This window comes from Microplitis mediator, chromosome 6, assembly GCF_029852145.1.
Source record: "Microplitis mediator isolate UGA2020A chromosome 6, iyMicMedi2.1, whole genome shotgun sequence".
In the NCBI taxonomy this organism is placed as follows: domain Eukaryota; kingdom Metazoa; phylum Arthropoda; class Insecta; order Hymenoptera; family Braconidae; genus Microplitis; species Microplitis mediator.
In genome coordinates, this window is record NC_079974.1 from 16,677,128 (window position 1) to 16,703,649 (window position 26,522).

The window sequence follows — 26,522 nt, forward strand, 5'->3', positions numbered from 1 at the left end:
TCATAATGACACGATGCAAGGTTAAAAGGTGATTGGCGGTTGTTTAATGAAGTAGCTTTAAGCTTTAACCGTCACCATGACCTAAGCCATTAAATCTCCACTGGGGCGTACGATCGTCGGTTCCGTCAATAACAAATACGAATAGTAGAAGAGTAATCAGAAAAAAATATTAACGCTTAGTCACAAAAACAAATATAACATATGTATAAATATATATGTTCATATAGATTAGGCGCATTAAGTTATGAAGGGGAAGAAAAAATAAATATGAAAAAATAGTTACGATTCACTTGTAGCCTACGATGTGAATTGAACGGGTAAACTTTGAGTAGGCGGTGGGTGGCACAGTGACGAAACGGAAGGAAAAGTGACGCAGACGTGGGCGAGATTATGGTAAGGGTGGCCTGCTACACTACACGTGCTCTCGTTCATCCCGCCTACGTATTATGCCACGCGTATACTCCATCCACGGTAGCTTTTATCTTGTATAATATATAAACTGAAAGAGACTGTGAGACTTGACCCATACGTAATAGTCTGTTTGCACATGGCATCGTGCCAGGTAATAAACTGTATGAAGGAAAATAAAAAATAAGATAGTACTGATAGAGAATTTATTATGAATGAATACATAAGAGAACAAGAGGATGAAGAAGAAGAAGAAGAAGAAAGAGAATAAGATGAGGAAACTGATGATGATGTAGATATGTTACGTCGTAAAATTCACCCTTCATTAACTCTTTTATGGTATATTACTTGAATGGATTTCGTCACCATTGTTATAAATACTATGATAATCATTATCAATGCTATAGTAATAAAATGGCTGATAAGTATTTTCCGGTTGGTGAAATTCATTCTTCAATTCCTTGTCTTGAGTATTCTATTTTTTCGCGCCCTCGATTACGACCACCGCTCGAGGCGCAGACTGACGATATGACGTCACTCATAACAATGACGTCATTGTTAGCGGAGACAGAGTAAAGTGAGGTAACCACCCCCTTGTCACTACCCGGCACCCCCAATACCAGTAGTAGCTGGAGCTTTACTGTTAAGGGTCATATCACTGTACTGCTGCGCAAGTCCATCGATCCACCGTTGCCCCGGTCTATCCCGGTGTATGACGTTCACAATGACGTCATCGTGGCGCCGTTCGCCGCTACACACAGTACGGTTTTAATATAGTGGAGAACCGCGCGCGCTCCGGACTCAGTTACGCGGTGACCGGCCTTACGTGCACCACCACGAGAGCTGTATCGGCTTCTCTTAATCCGCGTGCTCCGATAATCAACAGTGAGACAGTTATTACTTTATTTTCTTTCATTAATAACGTGACTTATTATCTATAAATGTCCAAAATATAATTAACTTTATTGCTATTTGTTTACACAAGTGTATTCTTCAGACGTTATTTTCATATTTATTTCCATCAATGATTTCTCAACTAATCAACAAGATTTAAAGTCACATTAAATCACCTGTAAGTAAAAAAAAGGAACTGAATTAAAAGTTATAGTTGTAAAAAATTAACCAATTCTTGAAAACTTTACCTTGCACATTTTTAATCACACAGCCCACGCGTGGAATTTATTTATAAATTCAAGTGTAATAACTTTTAGCCCACTTCCTATTGTTCTCCAACGAATTCGTGGATAATATTTTTTTTTTTTTACTCATTATCGTTACATTTAATCCTCCAACCACTTGTTCACTTGGCGCAAATTCACGAGCCACTAGGCACGTGTTTTAGAGAGTTTTAAAAAAGCGCATAGCTATTCCTCACATATAAGATACTCCTAAACCCTGCACGTAAAATTTGATACGTAGCACATATGAGTTAACAAAACTGTACGTCGTGGAATACAGGGAGAAGAATCATCTCCTCATTAATAACATCAGGGGAATCGGAGTGAACGTCTATCTGGAATAAAGACCATAGATGCTGAATCATCCAAGTGTTTATCAGTTCGATTGTCATCGTCATAACAATAATCCACTGGTGGATATTTACATCGTGGAATAAAGACCGAACAATAAATATCCAAGAGATAGAGAGAGGGAGTGACAGAGAGAATACAGTTAAAAACACCCTAAAGGAAATATTTAGTGGCCGTATGCGAGTTCCCAGGTCGGAATTGTGGAACGAGCGTTTGGTGCCGCCTGAGTGTCTGGAGCTCGCAGTCAACGAGAGAGTCTTCAATGCCATTTGGAGGGAATCGGGAACACCATCATCGGCGACTGTGGCAGGTCGGTTGTGTGATCTTAATACACAAAGACAACGTCTTGTTATTTTAATTTTTCACCCTATACTATTATTATTATTACGCGTCACATCCTTTTTTATACATCACCACTCTCTGTTACTCGCAATCAACGAGTCCTTGGGTGTTAGTTGTCCATCTCACACCAACAAATCATACCTAAGCACTCCGATATATATTATTACTGCACTATTGTTGTTGTTGTTATTGTTAATATTACTGTTAGTATTGTTGTTATCACCGCAATCAAAAATCATTGCGCAGAATTACAAATTCAGATAAGCTAGTGGTCTTTAAAATTTTAAAAATTTTATCGCCACCAACCTGGAAGATATATATACTAATAATATCAATAGGTTTATGAACAATGTATTATTATTACTATGACTATTATTATCATTGATATAAATACTTACGCGTTACGATAAATAATTGGATTATTAATCACGGGAGCGATTAATAAAACAAAAGTAAAGAAAGAAAAAAAAAAAACAAACATAAGAGAGTGCGTAGATATGCGTACTGTTGAAAACGTGATTGGTACTAAAACGAATACGGTTGAACCTGCGGTATCTGGTGGCACGACAATGCGCGGTAGCATTGTCGAGGACTGTGTTGTTGTGGAGGAGTGCAGCGTTGCGGCCCACGTTGGATCCAGGACAATTGGTGCTGCTGTTTATCCAGGTAGACCTGGATTTCCACCACCAGATAATAACAATAATAATGATCATCACAGAAATCTCGAGGCCACCGAACATCTCAATCATCATAATGATCATCACTCATGGAACAAGTGTAAGTCCTTCGACTCACTCTACTATTGTGCCTTGACTCACTTGTCGCTGTTTTAACTTTAAATTCAAAATTATTAAAATTTTTGGGCTATGGTTTTTTAATCGGATGAATTACTAACAAACTTGTCTCACCTTGACCTGTGCTGCTGGAATATATTGCTGATTAATTAACCATTTACTTCTTTATTCCAATTAGTTAAATTTTTTTAAATTCAATATTTAACAAAAAAAAAAAAAGAGACGGAATGAAGAAAGTCTGGGTGAATTTTTTTTTCTCCAGTTTGCTATCGCGCCCTCGACGTTCCTCGGGCCAGGATGTCGACGACGACGGTGAGAGGTTTTACCGTTATATTATATATATATATATATATAGAAAAGATAGACTATATGGATACATGCATTCGCACATACCTACATAAATTATTGGCCGCGTGAGGTGGTCATGGTGATGGTGGTGATTGTGGAGGCGGCGTTGGTGATCGAGAGACGATCGTTGTCGAGTCATTGGATTGAATTATCATAAAAACACTCACACGTATATGATGCCATAGTGTTGTTATTATTAACATTATTATTATTATAATTATTGCTGTTGTTGTATCTAGTAAAAGAATCGAAAGTCGAGAGATAAGTGGTATTGAAAGAAAAATATTTCTCTCTCACTATTTTCCTCTTGTCATTGAATAGTTGCATTAAATTACAATATTGTGTCTGATAAGTATCTAATGAAGTCATACCCCGATAATACATTAATTGTTTCAATCATAACTATGAATAAAAAAAATATAAAATAGATAAAGAAAATAGCAAACCATAAATAAATAAATAAATAATAATTTGCCACTAATTGACATCTTGAGGAATAAATTACAAAGAAGTTATAACTGATGAGTGATGATTAATAAATGACAAAAACAGTAATTCACAACAGCTTAGCTATTAGTGTTTAACAAACTTTGAGCATCTGAAAGTAAGTGTTGAGCTGATGTGTCCCCGATCGACAGTTAAACTCTTCGGGAAACATAGTTACTCTCTACTCAGTCTTTACAGGTGTAACCGGTTCGTTGGTTGATAAATATAGTCTGGCAACACGCCCGACACTAACTACTAGGCGTTATTTCTTAGCCTCGGTTACAACAAGATACACGCGGATATAGCCACTTTGTCGTTCATGCCATTCGTCTCGGTGGTCACGCACCCGCGTTTTTATCACTGGCACGCGTCTGTCTGACTATCGTATAAAAATTACCCTTCATCATCATTATCATCATTATCATCATCATTTTTATTCAAAGCCAATCAACAACTTTTAAATCCCACTTAATCAAATAAATTTTCTGCATACAATTACACAAAATAAATTTAAATTTACATATTTTATCTCAATTTAAATTTGAATAATTATAATTACAACTAATACCGATCAATCTATTAATGAACTTGTCGGTGTATATTCATCATCTCGGGACATTTGTTAGCTTACGTACGTACTTTGATATATTTTGCTGTTGAGAAATTTGGCTGACATCAAACATCTTTTATATCAATGACCGTTGTTTTTTGTATGATAATTTACGTCCGCGGCTTTCCCTTTCCATATCACAAATCGCCACGTGCTTTTCTCACGTAATATAAATTTACTGCATGTACACGATGTATGACACGCTAACTTTACACATGAATCAGACATTTATTTATTTATTTAACGCTTACAACATATTAATATACAGTTGTTATTAAATATATACACTCATATCTTATACTAATTATGATGATAATCATAATTTTAAGTATACAGAGCAACTCGTGTCAATAATTAAAATTTAAATAATCATGAGTGGATTTTTATAATTGTTCAGTAAACAAGTTTATATATATGTGTATATAAAATTTAAAAAATGAAGCACTGAAGCTTTTTTGATCATACACTTCCGCAGCGTATCTTTTTCTTCTTAGAAGCCAAACTGCATTGTTTTGCTGCTCGACTAAATATACACGCATGATCCAACTGCTTGGCTAGAGTACAAAGACCCGAGTCACGTGCCACTATACTTTTTACATATTTTAAAATTAACACATATATCTCTTTATCAATCATATCATCACATTCTATTTCATTTCTTCTATAAAAGACGACAATAAAAGAAAAAAATATGAGTCCTAATTTAAAAATTTAAATAAAAATTTACATAGTACACTATTCAAATTATAAATTACTATTTATATTATAAATATAAATATAAATATACGTAACTTTCTTGAGTTTATTTCTCTTGGTGATTAAAATGATTTGATCACGCGGTCCCACGAGACCACCGGAAATATCTTCTACCAACTAATGCATACGTTTGACGTATTTGTTTGCGTGCGCAAACGATCGAACATATTTATAAATTTATTTAAACGTACACACAAATACAAACATATAAAGAAAAAAAAAAAACATGCATCTAAGTGTAATAAATATTAGTAAATTATACAAGTACATATATTTGTATTAAAAAATAAAAGACACTAATCGTCAATTCATCAACTCTATATAATACAGATAATATATCAGTACTTAACTGTGTCCTTAAAACAAAGTACCTATCACAAAGTAGGTCGTAGAACATTTCATTTGAAGGGTTAACAACCTCGTTCCAAATAAGTCAACATATACAAATCCTTTAAGACAAAGTATCATATCCGTGAGTATAATGACAGGTGTAAAAATAATAAAAAATTAAAAACTATTCCAATTGACGAAATTGCTTTCGCGTTTTATTTGATAAAAAAAAAAAAAAAAAAAATGAAAAAAAATAACAAACAAAAAAAAAATCAATTGAATTGTATAAAAACAAAGTACTTGAGAAATCGAAACTAGCCACTTAATAAAACATGCAGACACAAACTACCCTCGCCTCATCAGCGTATCAAAACCGATCACGTGTCTAACAACCAAATAGATAAATAAAAATAAAATATACGATGTATCGAGTCCATTGATTTATATCGTGCACAATACATCTATTAATTGATAATAATCTTATAACACTTTTTTTTTATAAATGAGTGAATGGTGATTTTCTTCTTATCTATATACAGTACAAGCGTACATTAATTTTATTAGTTTGAATCAGTATCTGAAAATATTTACTTTATAATTATTTCAACAGATATTTAAGCATTATCATATATATACTTATAATAAAAAAAATATTGAGGTCGTATTTAAAGCCATAAATAATTATATTTGAATACTTGGTATCGGTATTTCTCAGAGGCTTATGGGCGGTCGGATCACAGCGACAGTGTTGACCACTTTTAAAATTGGTACTTCTGGGTCACGAGACCCAGTAATATCTCGGGTCCAGCCAGTTCATCAAGTTTTGAATCGTTAAATCTATGAATCCATCATTACTTAGCTATGCTATATGCTGTCGCGGGAATCCAGTTGATGAAGCCACTCCTTTCCATATCTTACTGCAAGAGAGTGAAAAATAAGAAAGCTAGTACGGAGATGATTACCGCATTAATTTTAATCTCCACGAGACAATGTACATACGGATAGAAAATATACTTACTGCATCATATCATTACTATATACCGCCTGTATATGAGTATATATATATATCATATGAGTACATACATATATATAAGTATGCAAGTAAAGTGTACAAATAAAAAATATCAAAGTATGATAGAAAAAGATAAAGAAAGAGAGAGAAAGTCGTGTAGGCGACCAGCTGAGCATGTCGGGGTAGTGAAGGGAAACGGACGAGCCAGACGCCTGGTGGTTCGGTGGCAACGTCCAACGCTGACGTCACAATTCCACCCCGCCCGTTATCGAGCGACTTACGAGGACGTCATACTTCAAGGACGTATGCCGCTATTTCGGGGCCGCCCGACTCGGTATATTTTACTTAGTTTCATATACAGGTGTATTATATATAAATATATATACAAAATTCAACTTGTTCTCTTGCTTCCTCCCACTTAAATGTATCTCTATTACCCTCATCAACTCTATATATGTTTATATATAAATCTTTACTCGACCTCGTTCTTTTACTTCCTAACTTCCATCATTTCGTGCAAAAAAACTTTACCGGTACTTTTATCTAATCCTCACATTGAAATTTTATTTATTTATTTTGTTAACTATTTTTTTTTTAATTTTTGTTACACAGTTGAGTTAATTTATATCTCGTAAATTGACAAATTAATATTGACGTTGGAAATTTAGATCGAAGTTAAAGCGGATTTAAAAATAATAAATGAAAAAGTTTAATTAGTGTTAATGTACACCAGTGTAGCAGATGTACATTTACAATAAATGATATAATTAAGTAAAGATTAATTAGTACGAAATATAATAAATATGAGTATAATTAATCTGAACGTCGTTGAAACAAATCCGCTATTTCTCTATTTTATTTAACCGAGTCTTATATATATCTTATGCTCAATACTGCCTGCATACTATTATTCATTGGCTATTTCTCATAGATGCAAGTGAACGTGAACAATCAACGACACTATTGCAGAATATGAGTAGCTCAATCTAATGGATTCTGTTCATAAAGAGTTAGTGTATCATGCGGGAGACGTTAAAGACTATCATACCAAAGAGAACAAAGAAAAGTTGTGATAGTATATAACAGCAAGGAGTAGCATAACTTGCACCTAACGATGAGGTGTATATATATATGTAACATAATAATGTTCTGAACACGATGTTTAATATTAGTTGAGTTGAGTAGAAATAAATAAAAACGTGATCTATACTCTCGTCGCGGGCAACTACTCTATTCTCTTCTAGTACTGATCCACACGATTGAACATGATGTGATCAAGAACTATGTATATATATATGTAGATATATATATAGACTTTCCTTTGTTACTGTACTATGAGTGAGATAGTTGCAGTGCATTAGACTAAACTTAGAGGGAAGTCGAGCTGTATAAATAATTTGAGAGAGAGGAGAGACTTTACCCAGTAATCTTTAATGTATATTGAGATCGAGAGTGCGGCTGAGGGAATTTCTCGTGATCGTGGGCGTGCGTTCATTGAAGGGGTGGATTCATCTGGATGGAAAGTGCTTAGGCAGAAGAGTTTAAATTAAAGGTCTTAGATGTTATGATGTATTATACATGCACAGTAACAAAAAATCCATTATTTTTATTTATGTTGGCTATAAATATATTATTTTATAGGTAAAGCAAAATTGTATAACTTTTATAAATTAATATCGATCGATGTGTTTGATAACCAGTGTGTCGTAATTTAAATATTTTTAAAATTTAACTGTATAAAAAATATTAAAAACAGGTTTTAAGATTTAGTGTTAATTATATAGTTTTTTTTTTGAGTCCTCAGACTAAACAATCAATTAAATTATATTTTATTAATAATAATAATTGATTTGATTAACTTTCATATTTTATACTATACTACGATGAAAGTCTTATAAATTTATTTTATGATTTTTTTTCTCGTGGATTAATTAAATTTTTTAAAAAATTAATTTTAAATAAAATTAAAACAAAAAAAATTTTTATAAATTTTTTAAGACTTAAGAACTGATTTATATTTTATTTTATTGTGGCATACCAGAGTACTGAAGTTATGTCATGAATAATGAATTTAAAAAGGCCAAGTGTGTAGGTAAATAATATATTTATGCTTATCTTGAGCGTAATGATAATCGATGATCACATTTCTCACGCCTGGGCTAATATTCATGGGAGTGTATACAAGTGTGATAGATAGAAACATATATATACATATATATATGTTCATAAAGCAGGAAGTGAAAATGCTTGAGTTGATTTAGAGTAGGTGGGTAAGGTGCAAAATAAACTGATAAAAATGAATATGAATTAATACAATAAAAAAAAAGGAAAAAAAAGTACGTCCATTTTTTCAAAACTTTTCGAGATATTTTCATTTATTTATGTTTGTAAACAACACAACATTAAATAATAGAAAAATAATAAAATGCGTGTAACATATAAACCCAGTAGTCAGTTAGCCAGTATGTGAAAAAGAGTGATAAGTAAATATATAAATATATATGGATATGCATATAATAGAATGTGAGGATGGGATGGGATAATCGATGAACGGAACTGCGGCACAACGATGACGTCATAAACTGCCGTTACTACGTCACAACCGACGAGGTGGTTGCAGAATAACAGAGTGAGGGTGGTGGTGAGATACTAGGGTGGTATATTGGTGGTGGTAATGTAAAGCAGAAGCTGTACTGGGTCAACTTGCATGTCGGTGTATAAGAGAAGTATGTGGACGTCGACATCGACGATGAAACACCGCCAAGGCCGTTTTTAACTCATTGCTCTGGTGTTAAAGGGGAGCGTTCAATATATTGAAGCAGTATATATTTCTATTAAAATATAAACTAAACATGTTTATGTGTTGATACTAAACTTATTGTAGGCATATCAACGATTTAGTGATTAATATTTTTATTTTTCATCGCATGCACGATTTTATTATTTTCAGTTTATTCACGTTCTTGAGTATGACCTACACTTTACACTTGTTTGAGTTGTTAATCACCCTGAAATAACAACGTCCTTGTTAATGACATTCAAAATCCTATTGTTTTTGTTTTATTTTTGGTTGTAAATTTTAAATTATTGCCATTATATGAAATTGATGAGACGAATTATTTACTTTATCGTTTGATTCAATTTTAAAAAATATGAAATATTATTTTTAAATTATTGACAATGTCTCAATATAAAAGCAATATCGTAAAAAAAAAGTTTGGTGTGAAGTATTTAGTAGGTAAACAGTTTACAAGTTTGTTTTATACATCAATCCACATTGATTTAGTGCTCACTAAATAAAAAACATTTTTTAAAATCCTTTGACCTTAATAGCGAGTTATTTTGAATTTTATAAAGATCCTCTTAGAAATTTCTCATGTAGAAATTTAGACAGGATTTAGAATAAATTTACAGTAAAATGGTAATAGGATGTGTGTCTAATTTATTCCTTTTTACAAAAATAAATATATGATACCTCCTGCACTGCCGAAATTATTACCAAAAGTTTTCAAAAACTTTTACTTATTTTAATTGAAATTTTTAAAAAACGTTAATTATCATTGAATTATCGGTAATCAAACAGTTTCATGTAAATATAAACAAATCTTGTTAGATCAATAAAAAAGTTTAACCATTTATGTATAACGGTAGACGTCGATTGATTAACGATCCATTTACTATTAAAAAAAAAAATCTCTAAATCGAATAAACGCGTCGATTTATCAAATTATCAGACATAATATGTTATATAAACACCAATAATTATAATAATGAAGAGAAAAAAATAAAAATACGTATTAATGAGGACAATAAATATTCGAAACAAGGTCCAATTTTAGTGTGTAGTTATAGTTGTAGTGAATGCGAGTCAAAATCAAAGAATAAAAAGGTGAACAAAAAGTATTCGTGTCCTGTATAAAGAACCTGTTCTCTCTAGTGTAGCTTATATTATTATATCCTAGTGATTTTATCCATACACTTGTACACTGTTACAGTGTATTAACAAGGTGTGATTGTATATATGTAACGACGGCTAGCGTTTACCCACGCGGTTAGTTGATAGAGGAACAGGTTGGCGGACACCGGGAAACCGGTACCCACTTTCCTCGGTCACACTATACATACGTTCATACTCATTATTAAACATATATAAATATAAATATGTATTTATACATATATATAAATACATATGATCAGTGTAATAGTCCTGCAAACAGCAGCGGGTGGTTATCACGTGATCTCTGTCTTGCAGTCTCTCTTGTCCGCCTTCGTAGCTAATGTAAGCTAATCCAGATGCTTTCGTTTGTCTATTTATAAAACTCTTTCTTTGGTAAACAACTAAAATTTTTCTTTAAGCAATTGTTTTACACGGAAAAATTATTCGTGTTTGAAATGCTATGGTGTCATAGTAAAACCGGGCTAGACATTGGAAAAATCGGGAGTGAATTCGGAGTGATTACGGATTTTATTTAAATCCGAATTCACTTGGAGTTTCGGAGTTTTAAAAAAAATCATCCCGCATATGGAGTAAATACAGAGTTGGTTTTTTCAACGGAGTAATTTGGGAGTGATCTAGATTTTATTTAAATCTGCATTCAATTTGATTCAGAGTTTTAATATTAAAATAAACTCCCTTTGGGAGTTAATTTCACTTCGAACCAGAGTTTCAAAATTATAATAAACTCCCCTTCGGAGTGAATTTTACTCCAAGAACATTAAATACACTGTAAAAAGTCAGGAGTGAATTCGGAGTGATTACAGATTTCATTGCAATCCGAATTCATTCTGTCGCTCGGAGTTTTTACGAAAAATCACTCTGCATACGGAGTAAATAGGGAGTTTGTCTTTTCATTGGAGTTTTAATATTTAAATAAACTCGCTTTCGGAGTAAATTTCACTCTTAGGGAATTAAATAAATAAACAGTCATCCACTCCGGATTTAATCCAAGTTCACTCCGCAAATTTTTTGCAGTGTTGGCCACCTAATGAAAAATGAAATAAACACATGCAAAGATTACTATGCCCTGGTTGAACAACTGAATTCGATTGAATTAAACAGAATTAAATTTTTAATTCTATTTAATTCAGATAAATTCTGTTAATTCGGTACCTAACTTAAAAATGAATTCTGTCTAATTCGGCAGGAAAACCAGAATTTGTCCAAATTAAAACGAATTTAAATAATTCTATTTGGTTTAATTCTGATTGATTCGAAAATAATTCTCCAATTTCTGGTTTTGAATCCGAATTAAACTGAATTAAAACGAATTTGAAATTTTTAAATCGGTTTTATTCTGTTTAATTCAAATTCAAATTTTCAATTCAGTTGAATTCTGTTGAGAAGAATTCGACAGAATATAACAGAATTAAAATTTTTAATTCGGTCGAATTCAGTTGTTTAATCAGGGTGACCATAGTAAAATTTCCAATGGCTGTATCATAAATTAGTGTAAAGATTGTAATTCTTACATGTTCTTACTTCAATTTCCGTCAGGTGGCCAACATTGCCCGGCTTTACTATGACCCCATATCATTTCAGACAAAAATAATATCTCCGTACATAAAACAAAAAATTCTTTTTATTTTATAAATTTTGCTGATGAGGATTTTTTTATTTTTTTTTTTTTCCAAGAGGTAAAAACAGTGTCATGAAAATAATTACTGCTTTATTTGCCGAGGGTAATATACCCCTTTGGATCAATGCATCAGAGTAGCAGAGGCGGCTTATCCGCCGAGCGTTAAATCGATTATAACGGTATAAATAAATAATTGAAGATAAAAATTAAAAAAAAATATTTAACATGAATCAAGTGTCACTGAGGTATTTTATGTTAAAATATAAATGATTAATCGTCCTATTAATTTTTATTATATGAATTTCACTTAGTTGATTTGAGGAGAAAGGTTTTTTTTTTATTTTCTTTCTTCAAGTAGTAAAAGGGCAGTATGTAGCTCATCAAGATGTGACTACTAACGATTACCTAAATCGGACATAATCAATTCTCCGTTCACTTTTGTATAAATAAATATAAAAAATAAAATAATAAATAAAAAAAAAATTTACGAGAGGAAAAAGTATATAAGAAAAAGTTTAGTACGGTGTCTGAATAAATGAGGAATATTCAATTGACGTTGAATGAATGTTAAGAAGATGATTGCAAAGAAAATTATTGGATAGCAGTTTAAGTAGGACTATTGAATACAGTAGACAGCAGCGGCTGGGAGAGTTCGATGCTCGTGTATTACCCCGACTACTTTTATAAATATATATATAATATATATGTGTTCGTCGTATGTTAAAAATGTGTGCGGTGACACATGGACACACTTATATACATACACACACAGATGCAGACAGAAAAAGAGAAGAGGCCGGGCGTTCTATCTTTAAATTACTATAATAGATGACCTCCGATTGGCCTGGTCATTGGTGGCCTCTTCCGATACCAATCGATACCATTAAGTCTGGAAGCATATAACGAAAAAAATTAAGAGAAAATAATTTAATAGATCAATAGAGAGAAAGAGTAAGAAAGTTTGAAATAATATACTTGTAATAAATTTAAATCAGTGTGATTATTATTATAAAATTAAAATATTTTCCTCATTAAAGATTAAAATTAAATAAAACTAGGACTTAGTTTGGATTAACTCTAGTCTAGGATCAATTACATGGCTAGACACTGGTACAAATAAATCTTGAGAGTGGAGAGCCGTTGACTACACTAGATTCACTACATGCTCGACCAGGTGCTGCTGATAGTATTAAATCTATAGATATATAAATATACATATAAATATATATATACAAGACAAACGTGTGCGCTCTCAAATACGCTGATACGTAACCTATAGAGCGCACGTAAAGAGAGTGCGCTCACTCTTACACCGGGTACAGCTATAAGAGACTCGGTCTCACGGTAGTACAATATCGTAAGTAACTTACGCTGAGGTTAAAGGGCACGGACCTACATATCCGCGTCGCATTGAACGGTCGCTTCTCATTCGTGCCTATCTTTTATATTTATTTCAGTTACTTCTTCGAAATCGAATTTAAAATCACTCTATACAAGTCTAGTTTATGTATGTACACATGTATACTTTTTAAATAGTCCTGGTTTATCTTTTGATAAAGTGAAATCTGTAAAAATTTATCTCAGGTATATGTCCGAGTCAGAAAACAAATGCGGATTTAAGTCTCAAAGTTCTCAATGAGGTTTTTGAGAATCAATTTAGAATTTGAATAGAAAATTATCCTAGTTTAGCCCTCAAAGTAGTAGTTATGACCAATTTTACCACTTTGAGGACTAAACTGGAATAAAATAATCTGGGTTAGAGCCTCAAAATACTCAAAACATAAAGGAATAATTTTATCCGCATTTGAATCTCAAAAGTCTCATTCGAAGTATTCTCTCCCCTCTCTTTTTCTATCTAAAATTTTCAAAATTCGCAATATAACTTTTCCTTCGTTGAGGATTTTGAGGTCTTAATTATAATTTAAAATCGATAAATTATTTGCATTTAGACCTCACAGTTCTCATTGGGATGTTGAGTACTTAAGTAGAGTTATTTTCTGGGCGGCAAATAAAACATTAAAGGAATTGAGGCTTTTTAGAACTAAACTAGAATTCGTTTTTTGACTCGGGATAAATTATTATTTTTTTGAGCAATCGGATTGAGGGTAATGAAAATATATAGTATGTATGATGAATGTAAAGAGATAAATATATTCATTTGATTGGTAGAGTGTTAGTAGTATAAATTTAAAAGAAGAACTGAGTGGTAAAAATAGAAATGTATTTGCGAACGTGGTTGTCTAGCAAGCAAAAAAAAGTAATGATGAGAGCTTTCTTAATTTGGTACCTTAATACTCGGACTGCATCTTAGCTGTTACTTCTTATCATTAAACCCAACTTGAAGTCATGTCATCGCAATTCAACGGAACGGAATAGCGAACCAACCATCGGCCGAAGGCTGGCTACACGTGCGCAGGCACGTGGAGAGGCGTGGCTTCAGATGTATATAACACTTGTGGAAGGGAATAAAACCGAGTCCAGCGACGAGATCTTGGTTTGATGATGCCTGGTAGTAATCTACTTATCCCTTATATCCACACTAGACTTATCTACTTGATCAAGTCTTACACCCAGGGCTTTTCTACTGATATGTACTTTACGATCTATACACAATATGTCATATATTACTGCTATTTATACTCTTCAGTCCATAAATATTCGTCACGCCTTGTAAATCAAGTGCTGCAAAATAAAAAAATGATACAGTAGGGAAATTAAATTGACGGCTTTTATAATCCGTGACTATCTGATTTGTATGAGTTTACCAGCGTCATTATTGTCGAAGGGGTTGTTTAGTTTTTTTTTCTTTACTTGGGTAAGGAAGTAGATTAAATTTCATATTCATCCCCTATGAAACTTTATTAATAAATACTTCACTTCTTCCCTTATTTATTTTTTTTTAATTTATAAATCACGGGCGTTATCATCAGAAGTGTAAAACTTACCCCACAGGTGGGTAAACATTGAATTAAAATAAAATAATTATGTCCCTTATAAAGACGTACCATCATCACAAGAAGATCGACGCAGATTCGTTTCGTTTTTTCAGATTAACTCCAGGCTGTAGTTCATCGATACTTTGCTACTGAAATCATCGTTTGAAAAATTACGATTACTATGTACATGACAAGAAAAGTTTCCGCACTTACGTATAAAAATGAAGATACCAAAGATTTAGGGCGGTTTTACTACTTGTTTGCAAGGACATCAACGCCGCAGTTTAAAAATATTATATATTTCAAATGCCAATGATTTCATGTCTCCCCTGAGATAATATACGCATGCAAGGGTTGCCAAGTGGGATAGCTTCTATATAGATATGACCAGGACACCGAGGACTTCAGTTCATATCGACGTCTACTCATATCAACTTCTCTTTAAATAATAAAAAAAAAACTTAATCATTAAATAATTGTGAAAAAAAAACTTTGAATTGGACTTGAGTTTTACTACGCAGTGGCCGCAGATATTTTACCATTAAAATTATTTAATAAAATAATATTTTGCATATGTGGTAGATACTCAGAATTTCATATTACAGCTTATTAACATATCATACATTTAAATATAAAAATATTCCGATTATAATTAAATTAATAGTTTGACTCTATTTAACAAGATTAATTATCAAAAAACTAGACTCGTAATTAATCATTAAATTAAATTTTAAAATTTATATCCAATTCTATTTTTGGGTGAACTATTTATCGTATGTATATAAAATATATTAGTTAGAAGAGATCAATAATATTGTCTAATAAACGATCCAGTTGTCGACGACAACCAAGACCAGGACTTTATTCGAAGTTATGATCGACATGGACCGTACGCAGTACGATAAATACTGTATCGATCAGTGTACGTATGCATTGTTAAAAAAAAGCGTTTCGTCGATTGCTCAGTTGCCCTCTCTTTCTTCCTAATCACTGATAACATAATCATTATCTCTTTGATTTTTGCCATGCACCTGTAACAAAATGCACTTAAATTTCATATAAAATTGCTTATTTTGTTGATGAATGTATTGTAAACTTACTTACCTTGACTCACTTACTTACTTATTTAAATATTTATTTACTCGATCACCTGACTGACTAAATAAATAATTTATTGATAAAATTATAATTAAAAAAAATATTTATATTTAAAATTTATTCGTGTATGATCAACAGGGCAGCTTCATACGCCCAGTGGCGAAGACGATTGTGAAAAAGAATTTACCGGTCATCAATTACCGGTTGATATATCTAGTAGTGAACAAAATCAACATCATCAACGTACATCATTATCATCATCCACAGAATTAATTTGCACAGATCGTGGCTCTGTTACCACTGCAATCACAACGGCTTCCACAACGACCACTGGCACTGCATTCACAGTTGCATCAAGTATGCTTCTGCTACAAACACAGGTGATTTTATTTTTTTAGCTATTAATAAATATCATTATCAAAAATATTTTTCATTAATTATACACATCAGTAAATTTATTATTTTACGTTCATTTATAATTTATATTACATTTTAAAAATATATATTAGGGTGACCCAAAAAAACCGACTTTTTTTGTTTTCGAGTCTCATATGAAAATTTGTTGGTTCAAAATGTTTTCAGAACCTCCAAAAATCAGCTCGCTAAACAATTTTTAGGAGGTCGCTCAAGAAATTGGGAAATTTCAAAAATGATTGAAATTCGGATTTTTTTTTTAATTTTTTCTATCTCGTGGCGGAAATATTTTTTACCTGTAAAATCAATGCCATGATAAAAATTGTGGCTCAAAATATAGATTTTTAAACGTCGCTCAAGAATTTTGAATAGTAACACATAATAGGTAACTAATACTTTGAATTAATTTTTGGATTTTTTTATAACTCAATTATGATCATTTCACTGAAATATAACTTTTGTATAACCGAAAATATACTGGACAGTCTTAAACAATAAAATTGGGTAAGATTTGAATAACAAAAAAAAAACTAAAAATTGAATAAAAAAATAAAAAGTATGTAAATAACTAATTTTTATTCTGTCTCGGGTTCTATTTTTATTCGTTATGATATAAATCAATGGTGAAAAAATTGAAATTCTTTAATATTAATATTCAAGGGTCGCTCGAAAACATCCAAAAGACAGCACTCGGAAACATTCAAAATTCTTGAGCGACGTTTAATTATTTAAATTTTGGGCTAAAATTTTCAGTATATTCATTATTTTACGAATATAAACTATTGCTGCCACGAGAAAGAAAAAATTTAAAAAAAAATCCAAATTTCAATCATTTTTTGTATTTTCAAAATTTGTAAGCGACCTTTTGGAGGGTTTTGAAAATCAAATTTTTATATGAGACTCGAAAACAAAAAAAAAATCGGTTTTTTTGGGTCACTCAAATATATATAAATATATCAATTGTTTTAAAATAAAATATAAAATATATAGACCAGGAATAGACATTAACTATGAAACCCAGTTATTGTCAAGAATGAGGTCCCTAAGGAGCAATGAGTTAAATGTCAAACCATCGAATAGAATACCTACCCTTCTTTTTCTTTTTTTTTTCTCTTCTTTTTACACGCTTTTTACCATCTATAGCATTTATTGCTCGTTTATCCTGTCGTCTAGCTGTCATAACAGCAATGTATCATTCTGAGTATACACAACAAATAGAAAGTAACACATCGATAGCCGTCTATAATAAATGAGGCTTTCCTTTTGAACATTGCAGAGCCCATTTGGCTGCGGCAGTTTTGCTGATTTACTCAGTGCACCTTACACTGATCCTACGGATACAGGAAGTCTTACTGAAGAATTAGAACCCTTTCCAGAGTTACAGTTAGGCAATTCTCAGTCTGTAACAGCAACACAAGACGATATCACCCAATCAAATCTACATCATCAAATGCAATCTCGATCACTACCTGGAGATCTACAAACAGATTCATTGAGGTGAATTTCATAACATCTTGGTCTACGGTTTTTTTTCTTTAACCTTTTTTTTTTCGTTACTTTGAAAGATGTTTAACGTACATTAACTTAGTATACTTACGTATTATTACGGATATTTAATAAATAACAGCCCAACTCCACTACCCAGTTTCCAAGAGACGTACACCGTTCATCAGCGCTACACACGCCAAGAACTCCAGAGTCTGGATATCAAGATGGATGACGAGTGTTTCGATGCTCTTCAGTATGCTTGTGCAGACACTCCTTACACTGCTGAATTCAATGCTGCTATTCCCTATCATCCTCAACAACAGCAGCAACAGCATCACCATCACCATCATCAGCAATCCCAGCAACATCACCAGCAACATCAAATGATGCATCACCACCAACAGCAACTCTCTCATCATCATCATCACCACCATCGTCAAGACAATCATCACCACCAAAATGTAAGTTAATACAAATTATTATTGACGTATTAGTAATTAAAGTATACGATTATATATTATTGTAACATCAAAATAGATTCCGCCAACGTTGACACCACCTCCAGTAGCAGTGCCAATTCAATCAGTAACAGCGATGGCTATTTCACCATCGCCACCATCACCTTCACAACCAACTCCGCCACCTCCTCCACCACCACCACCTCCACCGGGTTATTTTTCCGCGATTACGTCAAATCACGGTGCCCAAATGCAGTCAGCTGGTAATTTACACCAGAGAGACATGTCTGGTGGGTTTACAAACGTACCTATACCTGCTTATGGGCAAGGGAATCTAATGAGTGTGTCACCGGTTTCAATGACGTCCAATGTCACTGGATCAAATGTTCACATTGGGTCAACACGCTCTCGGGCACCAATGCTACAGAGGTCAGACTCTACGAGCAGTGGTAGTAATCAAGAATCACCAAAATCATGTCCAAGCACATCCAGCAACGTTAATTCAACTCCGTCACCTAGTGCTAGTAATGAAAGAGCACCACAGAGTCCAAGTCAACTGTGTGCTGTTTGTGGTGACACTGCTGCTTGTCAGCATTACGGAGTACGTACTTGTGAAGGTTGTAAAGGATTTTTCAAGAGGACTGTTCAAAAAGGATCTAAATATGTTTGTTTAGCTGAAAAATCATGTCCTGTTGACAAACGACGTCGTAATCGATGTCAATTTTGTCGATTTCAAAAGTGCCTGATGGTCGGTATGGTCAAAGAGGTTTGTATTATTTTTATGTAGATAAATATATGTAGAGAATTTATTTGATTGATAACCATTTATTTTTTTTTCAGGTTGTCAGAACAGATTCTTTGAAAGGTCGACGAGGTCGACTTCCCTCCAAGCCAAAATCTCCTCAAGAATCACCGCCCAGTCCGCCCGTTACACTGATCACTGCGTTAGTACGAGCGCACGTTGATACTACTCCTGACGTTGCTAATTTAGATTACTCACAGTACCATGAGCCAGGCGTACCAGCACCTTTGGTAACAGACGCTGAAAAAGTCCAGCAATTTTATAATCTCCTTGCGACGTCCATTGATGTTATTCATAATTTTGCCGAAAAAATTCCTGGATTTACGGATCTCTTAAAAGAAGATCAAGTAAATTATTATTTTTCATTATTAAATTTATCCCGAGTTTAAAAACAAATTCGGATTTAATTCTCAAAGTTCTCAATGAGGTTTTTGAGGATTGATTTAGAATTTTAAGATTGGCAACAGTATAGAAAGATATCCTAGTTACAACTAAGAAAAAAAATTATTTTAAACATTTCAAAGATGGTGTTGAAGTTAGCCTCTTTAAAAAAAAAAGGACCCGGGCGGCGCAGGATGATTTAGCTCTTCTATGGGTCTGAAATAAAAAAACAAAATGGATTTTTAATCAGTATAAATATATCTATCGCAGGAACTAGAATAAAATTTTTGCGTTGAATGTTCCTATTTTTTAACTTGCAAAATGTGAATAAAAAAAATGCAATTTTCGGACTACAATTTTCAACAACGTGCCACTTAAAGGAATTGAGGCTTTTGAGGACTAAACTAGAATTTGTTTTTTGACTCGGGATAATCTGAACAGTTTAATTTGTCGACCATAAATAATAATAAAATAAATTAATGTGTTTCAGGAGTTACTCTTCCAATCAGCAAGCTTGGAACTTTTTATTCTTAGGTTGGCTTATCGCACGAGAGTCAGTGATAATACTTTAACATTTTGCAACGGTGTTGTACTATCACGAACACAATGTTACCGATGTTTCGACGAGTGGCTATTCAATATCCTTAAGTTCTGTCATGTTCTTCATAGTGTAGAAATTGATGTCAGTGCATTCGCATGTCTCTGTGCGCTTACACTCGTTACAGGTAAACTAATAATGTAATAATAAAAAAATAATTGTAATAATGATACAAACATTAATCAATAATAACCATCAATTATTTCATAACATCAAAGAATCGTTGAGTAGTCAATTTTTTATTTATAATTGTATTGCTTCTTCAGTTACTTGCATTACGTTTTCTCGTGCGTTGATTTGTTTTTTTTTCTACAATTAATAATTCACATATTCTTTGGGAAATTACGTATTGACGTTGATGCATGCACCTGTTTCTCGACTTTGAAATCGTTGATGTTATCACGCGATTACTGATCGATCCAAGTTCATTCGCCTTCACTTCTCATCTTTTTTTTTTATTTCTTTCACAACAAAAATATCAATGTTACAATTTCTTACGTGTTTTACTTTCAGTGCAATAATAATTTAATTACTAATTGAATTATAGATCGATATGGTTTGAAAGAACCACAGCGAGTAGAAGATTTACAAATGAGAATAGTATCATCACTACGTGATCATGTTACCTACAATTCAGAAGCCCAGAGAAAAACTCAGTACCTGTCACATTTATTAAGTAAACTCCCCGACTTAAGGAGTCTTGCTGCACAAGGTCTTCAGCGAATTTTTTACCTCAAGGTGGAAAATCTTGCACCGATGCCACCTCTTATTGAATCTTTATTTGTTAATAGCATTCCCTATTAAAAATACAAAAAAAAACAAAAAAAAAAAAAGAGAAAACATGACATACTCATTAATTATAGTTATCATTTATCATAAACTCGATTAATATTTCATTAAAAATAATCTTTAAACTTTTAAATTATAAATATTTTCATATAATACACAGTAAAAAATTAACGGAGTAAATCCGGAGTCGATGACCGTTTATTTATTTAATTCTCCCGAAGTGAAATTTACCCCGAAGGAGAATTTGTTTTAATATTAAAACTTTGAATCGGATTGAATGTGGGTTTAAATAAAATCCAGATCACTCCGAAATCACTCCGCTAAAAAAAATCTCCCTATTTACTCCATATGCGGAGTGATTTTTTTTAAAACTCCGAAACTCCGAGTGACGGAGTGAACTCGGATTCAAATAAAATCCATAATCACTCCGACTTCACTCCCAATTTTTTATAGTGTATAATTTTATAAAAAATTTAAACTTTGAAATAATTCAAAAAAAGTTCCTAATCTTTAAATAAATTTTTATTTCAATAAAATTATTTAAAAGTTTTACAATTAAAAAATCTTTATTATTTTTTTTTAATGTTTAAAAATTAAAATTTAAAGGATATTTCAAAGAAATATTAATCTCAAAAAAATATAATTATAATATACATACATATAAAACAAAAAAAAAGAGAATACACGCCTTACTTTAACAATAAGCTCCTCTCACGTACCCAAATTGATAATTATTATATTAATAAATAATTATTAACGTGAGAAGTATGAGAATTATTTATATAAACATATCAGGATATCGAGATGATCAGTCGTTACGACAAATAATCTATTTTGCGATGGATATTTTTTTCATCTTTCTCACGATTTAATATATTTAATAAATCCCTTTAATGTTTTATATTAAATATAAATATATATATATATATATATAAATATATTCACAACGAGGCACGTATGACAAATACCACATGATAATCGTTGAGTGAGATTTTAAAGTAAAAAGAAAAAATAAATAAATTATCAATTCATAATTATTGATAATAATATTAATTAATAAATAAATATACAAATCGACCCTTCGATCAGTCCTTATACATTTATGTCTATGTGATTTTAGTAATTTAAGACTTATTAAAATAATCATGGTGTCGTCTTGTTTTATAATTTATCAAATTTTATAAATTGAAAAAAAAAAAAAAATGTATATGTTAGTTGTAATAAAGACCGTGGTGATAAATTTGTAAAAAAAATAAACAAAATGAATAAAAAAAAAAATCAAGACGGCATTAGAGTAAAGTTACCCATTATTTTATAATATTAATTTTAATAAAGAAACTAATATATAAAAAGTCGAGTGAAAATAAAAAAAGTGAATTAATGTCTTTATACATATTTTATGCTATTGTTTATAATTGTTTATATGATTGTTATTATTCATTTATGTTAATTAATTCATTATTAAATATATATACATTTTATGTTATTTTAAGATTAATTAATCTGCAACAGATTTAAATTTGTCATCAACAAAAAAATCCTATAATCATTACTGATAATTGCAATTATTATGATTATTTGTATTGATTACTGTATAATTAAATTTAAAAAAAGGAAAAAAAATGAGAAAAAAAATGCCTGCGATGTGTAATGAACTTAATTAATCGTGCCTCTTAGAAAATTTTCCTATTGTCTATTAATTATACTTACTAGTGATTGCTCTACGACAATTACAATAAATAATTTGTAATAATAACTTTAAAAAAAAAAAAAAAATATCTTTTATTACATTTTCCGCTGTGATTAAAGTACAAAAGACAGCTTAGATATCAAGTTTTAATTATATTTTTAAAAATCACGTTCTTTAGCTCGTGATGTTCTAAGCACCCTCTTGTAGAATTGTTCGTGTATTGATTTTAAGTTTTATTAATAAAAAAATAAAATTATACATTGAAAAAAGAAAATAAATAAATATATCTATTAATTATAAATCAATCAATGATAAATAAAATAGATAAATAAATATTTAAATGCCATTAATTTAAAAAATAGTATTTTTTATTATCTTTAAAAAATTTTGTGTCTGCAATAAAATTTTCAAATCTTTATTTTTTATTTTATATCGAATTTTTTTCTGCATTATTGACCCATTTAAAAAATATCAATCGTAAATCGATAAAAAAACATTTTTAAACATAATAAAAATAACTTCCTTTCTTTTGAAAATTTCAAATTTCGATTTTTTTAGCGGGGTGTTTGAAAAATTATTTAGATGTTTCAATTTCAAAAGGTCTAGATATTTTACCGCGAAAATTTTTCATTTTTATTTCAATTAAAATTTCTAGTCTAGAAATAGATGATAAAATTTTTATTTTTTTTTATTGAGGGTGTTTAAAAAATAAAAAAAAAAAATATATTTTTATTTTCTTACATTGGCTGATAAATTTTTTTCTACGAGTATGAAAGTAGCAGACATCAGACAATTTTAAAACTGTCAATAAATAAAGTCAATAATTAATAAAATACAATTTCAAAAAATGCGCACTTAAAAAATTACAAATTAATAAGTGCATTTTTAAAATTATTTACTCTATTTATTTATAATTGAAAGTTCGTCTGATGTCTGCTACATTCACACTTATTTTTTTCTCGCATTAAAATATACACTAATGGCCTCAAAAATAATTTATTTATATAAAAATATACATTATTATTATTAATATACGCATAATTATTATTATATGCTTATTATAATTGGCCAGTAATGAATGAGGTGTGCAATAATTTTTACGAATTTATTGAGAGCAAGAGAATGTGTTTGATAATAAAAAAAATTCTATAAATACAAATACGTAAATAAATAATAAATAAATTTTTTTCTATTAATTAAATTTTTCGCCGAAAGCACGTCCATTGTTATAACTTTTTTACAAAATGCTGTCAATGCACATTTTTTAAATTATTAATTTTATTTCTCTTTTAAATTTATTATTAATTTCTAGTAATAATAGTTTTTAAGTATATACACTATCATTTGTTGTGATTGTTCAATAAATTATGTTGTGATCATAAAAAAAAAAGAATTACTGTAAAAGATATGATAGATTTAAGAAAAATAATTAATTTGAATAATATATTACGATAATTATTATTATTATATTAGTATAAATTAAATAGGTTTATAAAGAAAAAAAATAAAAATTTGTGTAGATACTGGTCCATGAGCTTTGTAATATAAGAAAAAAAAGAAACAAAAAATCCGTTAAAAATTCTTTGTTTCTTTTTTTAAATAATGATATATAAATAAATTGTAATACCACTCACATTCATATAAAACAATTTTTTTTTTTTTAATGTAATGCCTATAAAATATATTTATACAAAACCAATGCACAGTCCCTATTTTCGAGAAAAAAAAAATATATATATATATATATATATATATATATATATATATATATATATATATATATATATATATATATATATACTTATATATAATCTTATATGAATTATTAAAAAAAACTAAATAAATAAAAGTGTCCCAATTATTTACTTAATTTTTTTTCAAAAATCCATACGGCAATCGCTATAAATATATTTTATAGAAAAAAAAAATAAAATAATGTGATATATAAATAATAAGATATAATAAATGCTCGTTATAATGCTTATCAAAAATGAAATGTATTCTCATACATTATTTCATTAAATTAATGAAAAAAAAAAAAAAAAAAAAAAATGGCTTCCTTTTATTTACCCGTATAAAAAATAAGTTAAAAATTAAATTCGATAATTAAAAACAAAAGTTTCCCAATGAGTGTGAATGTGTAGCAGACATCAGACAAATTTAAAATTATGAATGAATAGAGTAAGTAATTTAAAAAATAATATTTATAATAAATGCATTTATTAATTTTTAAATTTTTTAAATGCGCATTTTTTGAAAATTTTATTTGATTAATTATTTACTCTGGGTGCATTCCGAAATGCGCTGCGAGCAACTGTAGCGTAACGCATTTCGGAATGCACCCTTATTAATTATTTTTATCACTTGCGCGGTAAATTTAAATATTTAAAAAATAAATTATTAGAAATTGGAGAAAACTAAAAATCGTACGTCAAAACCAAATAGCGGTAAAATATGATAGAAAAATATTTAAAAAATTAAAAAAAAAACACGCAAGTGTTTGAACAAACCTTGGCGAGGAAATGATATGCAGAAGGGTGTCCTTATACCCTTGGAGATTTAATTTAAATTGCTCCGAGTGTATTGCAGCTAAAAAAAAAACTTTCCTTAACTGCTATTTCCCACCAAACGATGCGAGATGATTTTGCTCAGGAACTTGGAAGTTATCAGCATCAGCAATTCGCAATACTTTATACTAGCACCGAACACTCAACACTTAACGAAACCACAGACACTTTGCACAATTTAAATTTTACAAACCCTGCACATTTCATTGAACAATGACTATGAGCAATAAATTTTATGGACAATTCCGCGAATTAACTGCAATAGTGATCTTCAATTTAAACGTAAAGAAGGTTCTGGACTACTACTGCTGTTGTCGATGATACTGACTGACGCTATAAGACCGCCAGTGGATACAAAGCAATCGGTTTTGCGATTCATTCGACCACTCTTTTACGCGACTGCTTCGTGAAGTAAAAAAGCGGCAATTTTTGAAAACTAAAAATTTGAAAATATTTATTAAAAATTTTATGATTGCAAGAAAATAATAACTGTCAGAAAAAAAAAATAATTTATCATTAATAAAATAGTTGTAGATTTTTTTTAATTTTTAAATGAAGACAGAAAATCAATTTTTTTGTTTTTTCTGTATATTAATTAATGAAAAATAACTAATTTAAATATCATTATATATTATATCAGTTTATTTCGATTAAAATTTAGGAAATAAATAATATTTTTAATGGAGTATATTATTGTAAAGTTAGTTAAATTTTATAAAGAATAAAAAAGTATTGAAATTAAATTTTTCCCGAGGAAATCCAAAAATAACAAGTTCAACTGCTATCAAAAATTTCATTGTAATTGGTATATCGTTGAATTACTTTGGACTACGATATGAAATTGTCATTACCCTATGACTTGAAAAGTATGCAAGTAGATTATTATTTTATTTATATTGTCGGATTTGTGAAAGCATTGCTTCACGATGAAATAAAGAAATTAAATGAATAAATTAGAAAACATAGATGTCGTTATTTAAAAAAAAAAAAAAATAATGTTGTGGATAGAAGGATTTTGTAATGTCAAAAGGTTCATTTCATAGAAAAACAAATATTTCAATAAATTAATAAAAATGCTTTTATTATTTCATATTGCGCATGTGAGTCAAA

General features: G+C 30.5%; 1 protein-coding gene and 1 long non-coding RNA gene across 7 annotated transcripts; one reads left to right on the forward strand and one right to left on the reverse strand.

The window, feature by feature from the left end:
• Positions 1-1,341: 1,341 nt before the first annotated feature.
• LOC130670261 (probable nuclear hormone receptor HR38) lies at positions 1,342-23,180 on the forward strand. Of its 6 annotated transcripts, XM_057473565.1 has the most exons (9): positions 1,342-1,480; positions 1,867-2,247; positions 16,364-16,605; positions 17,916-18,136; positions 18,267-18,588; positions 18,665-19,351; positions 19,426-19,734; positions 20,259-20,493; positions 20,914-23,180. In XM_057473565.1, exons 2-9 carry the CDS (start codon positions 2,115-2,117, stop codon positions 21,168-21,170), a joined length of 2,406 nt encoding a protein of 801 aa, XP_057329548.1. In that variant the 5' UTR covers positions 1,342-1,480; positions 1,867-2,114; the 3' UTR covers positions 21,171-23,180. The 6 variants fall into 6 exon arrangements, with proteins under 6 accessions (XP_057329548.1, XP_057329550.1, XP_057329551.1 ...); XM_057473567.1 differs by lacking the exon at positions 16,364-16,605; XM_057473568.1 differs by lacking the exon at positions 1,867-2,247 and having other exon boundaries at positions 1,344-1,480.
• LOC130670263 (uncharacterized) lies at positions 14,677-15,454 on the reverse strand. The gene is made up of 3 exons (XR_008990343.1): positions 15,341-15,454; positions 15,197-15,276; positions 14,677-14,873 (listed from the first exon to the last, which is right to left on the reverse strand). It is a non-coding gene; the product is annotated as an uncharacterized LOC130670263 (long non-coding RNA).
• Positions 23,181-26,522: the final 3,342 nt, after the last annotated feature.

Coding starts and splice junctions, on each gene's coding strand:
- LOC130670261 (XM_057473563.1), top strand. CDS start 2,777: ATGCGTACTGTTGAAAACGTGATTGGTACTAAAACGAATACGGTTGAA. Junction 3,057..16,363: donor TCATCACTCATGGAACAAGT/GTAAGTCCTTCG, acceptor TATGATCAACAG/GGCAGCTTCATACGCCCAGT. Junction 20,494..20,913: donor TGCGCTTACACTCGTTACAG/GTAAACTAATAA, acceptor ATTGAATTATAG/ATCGATATGGTTTGAAAGAA.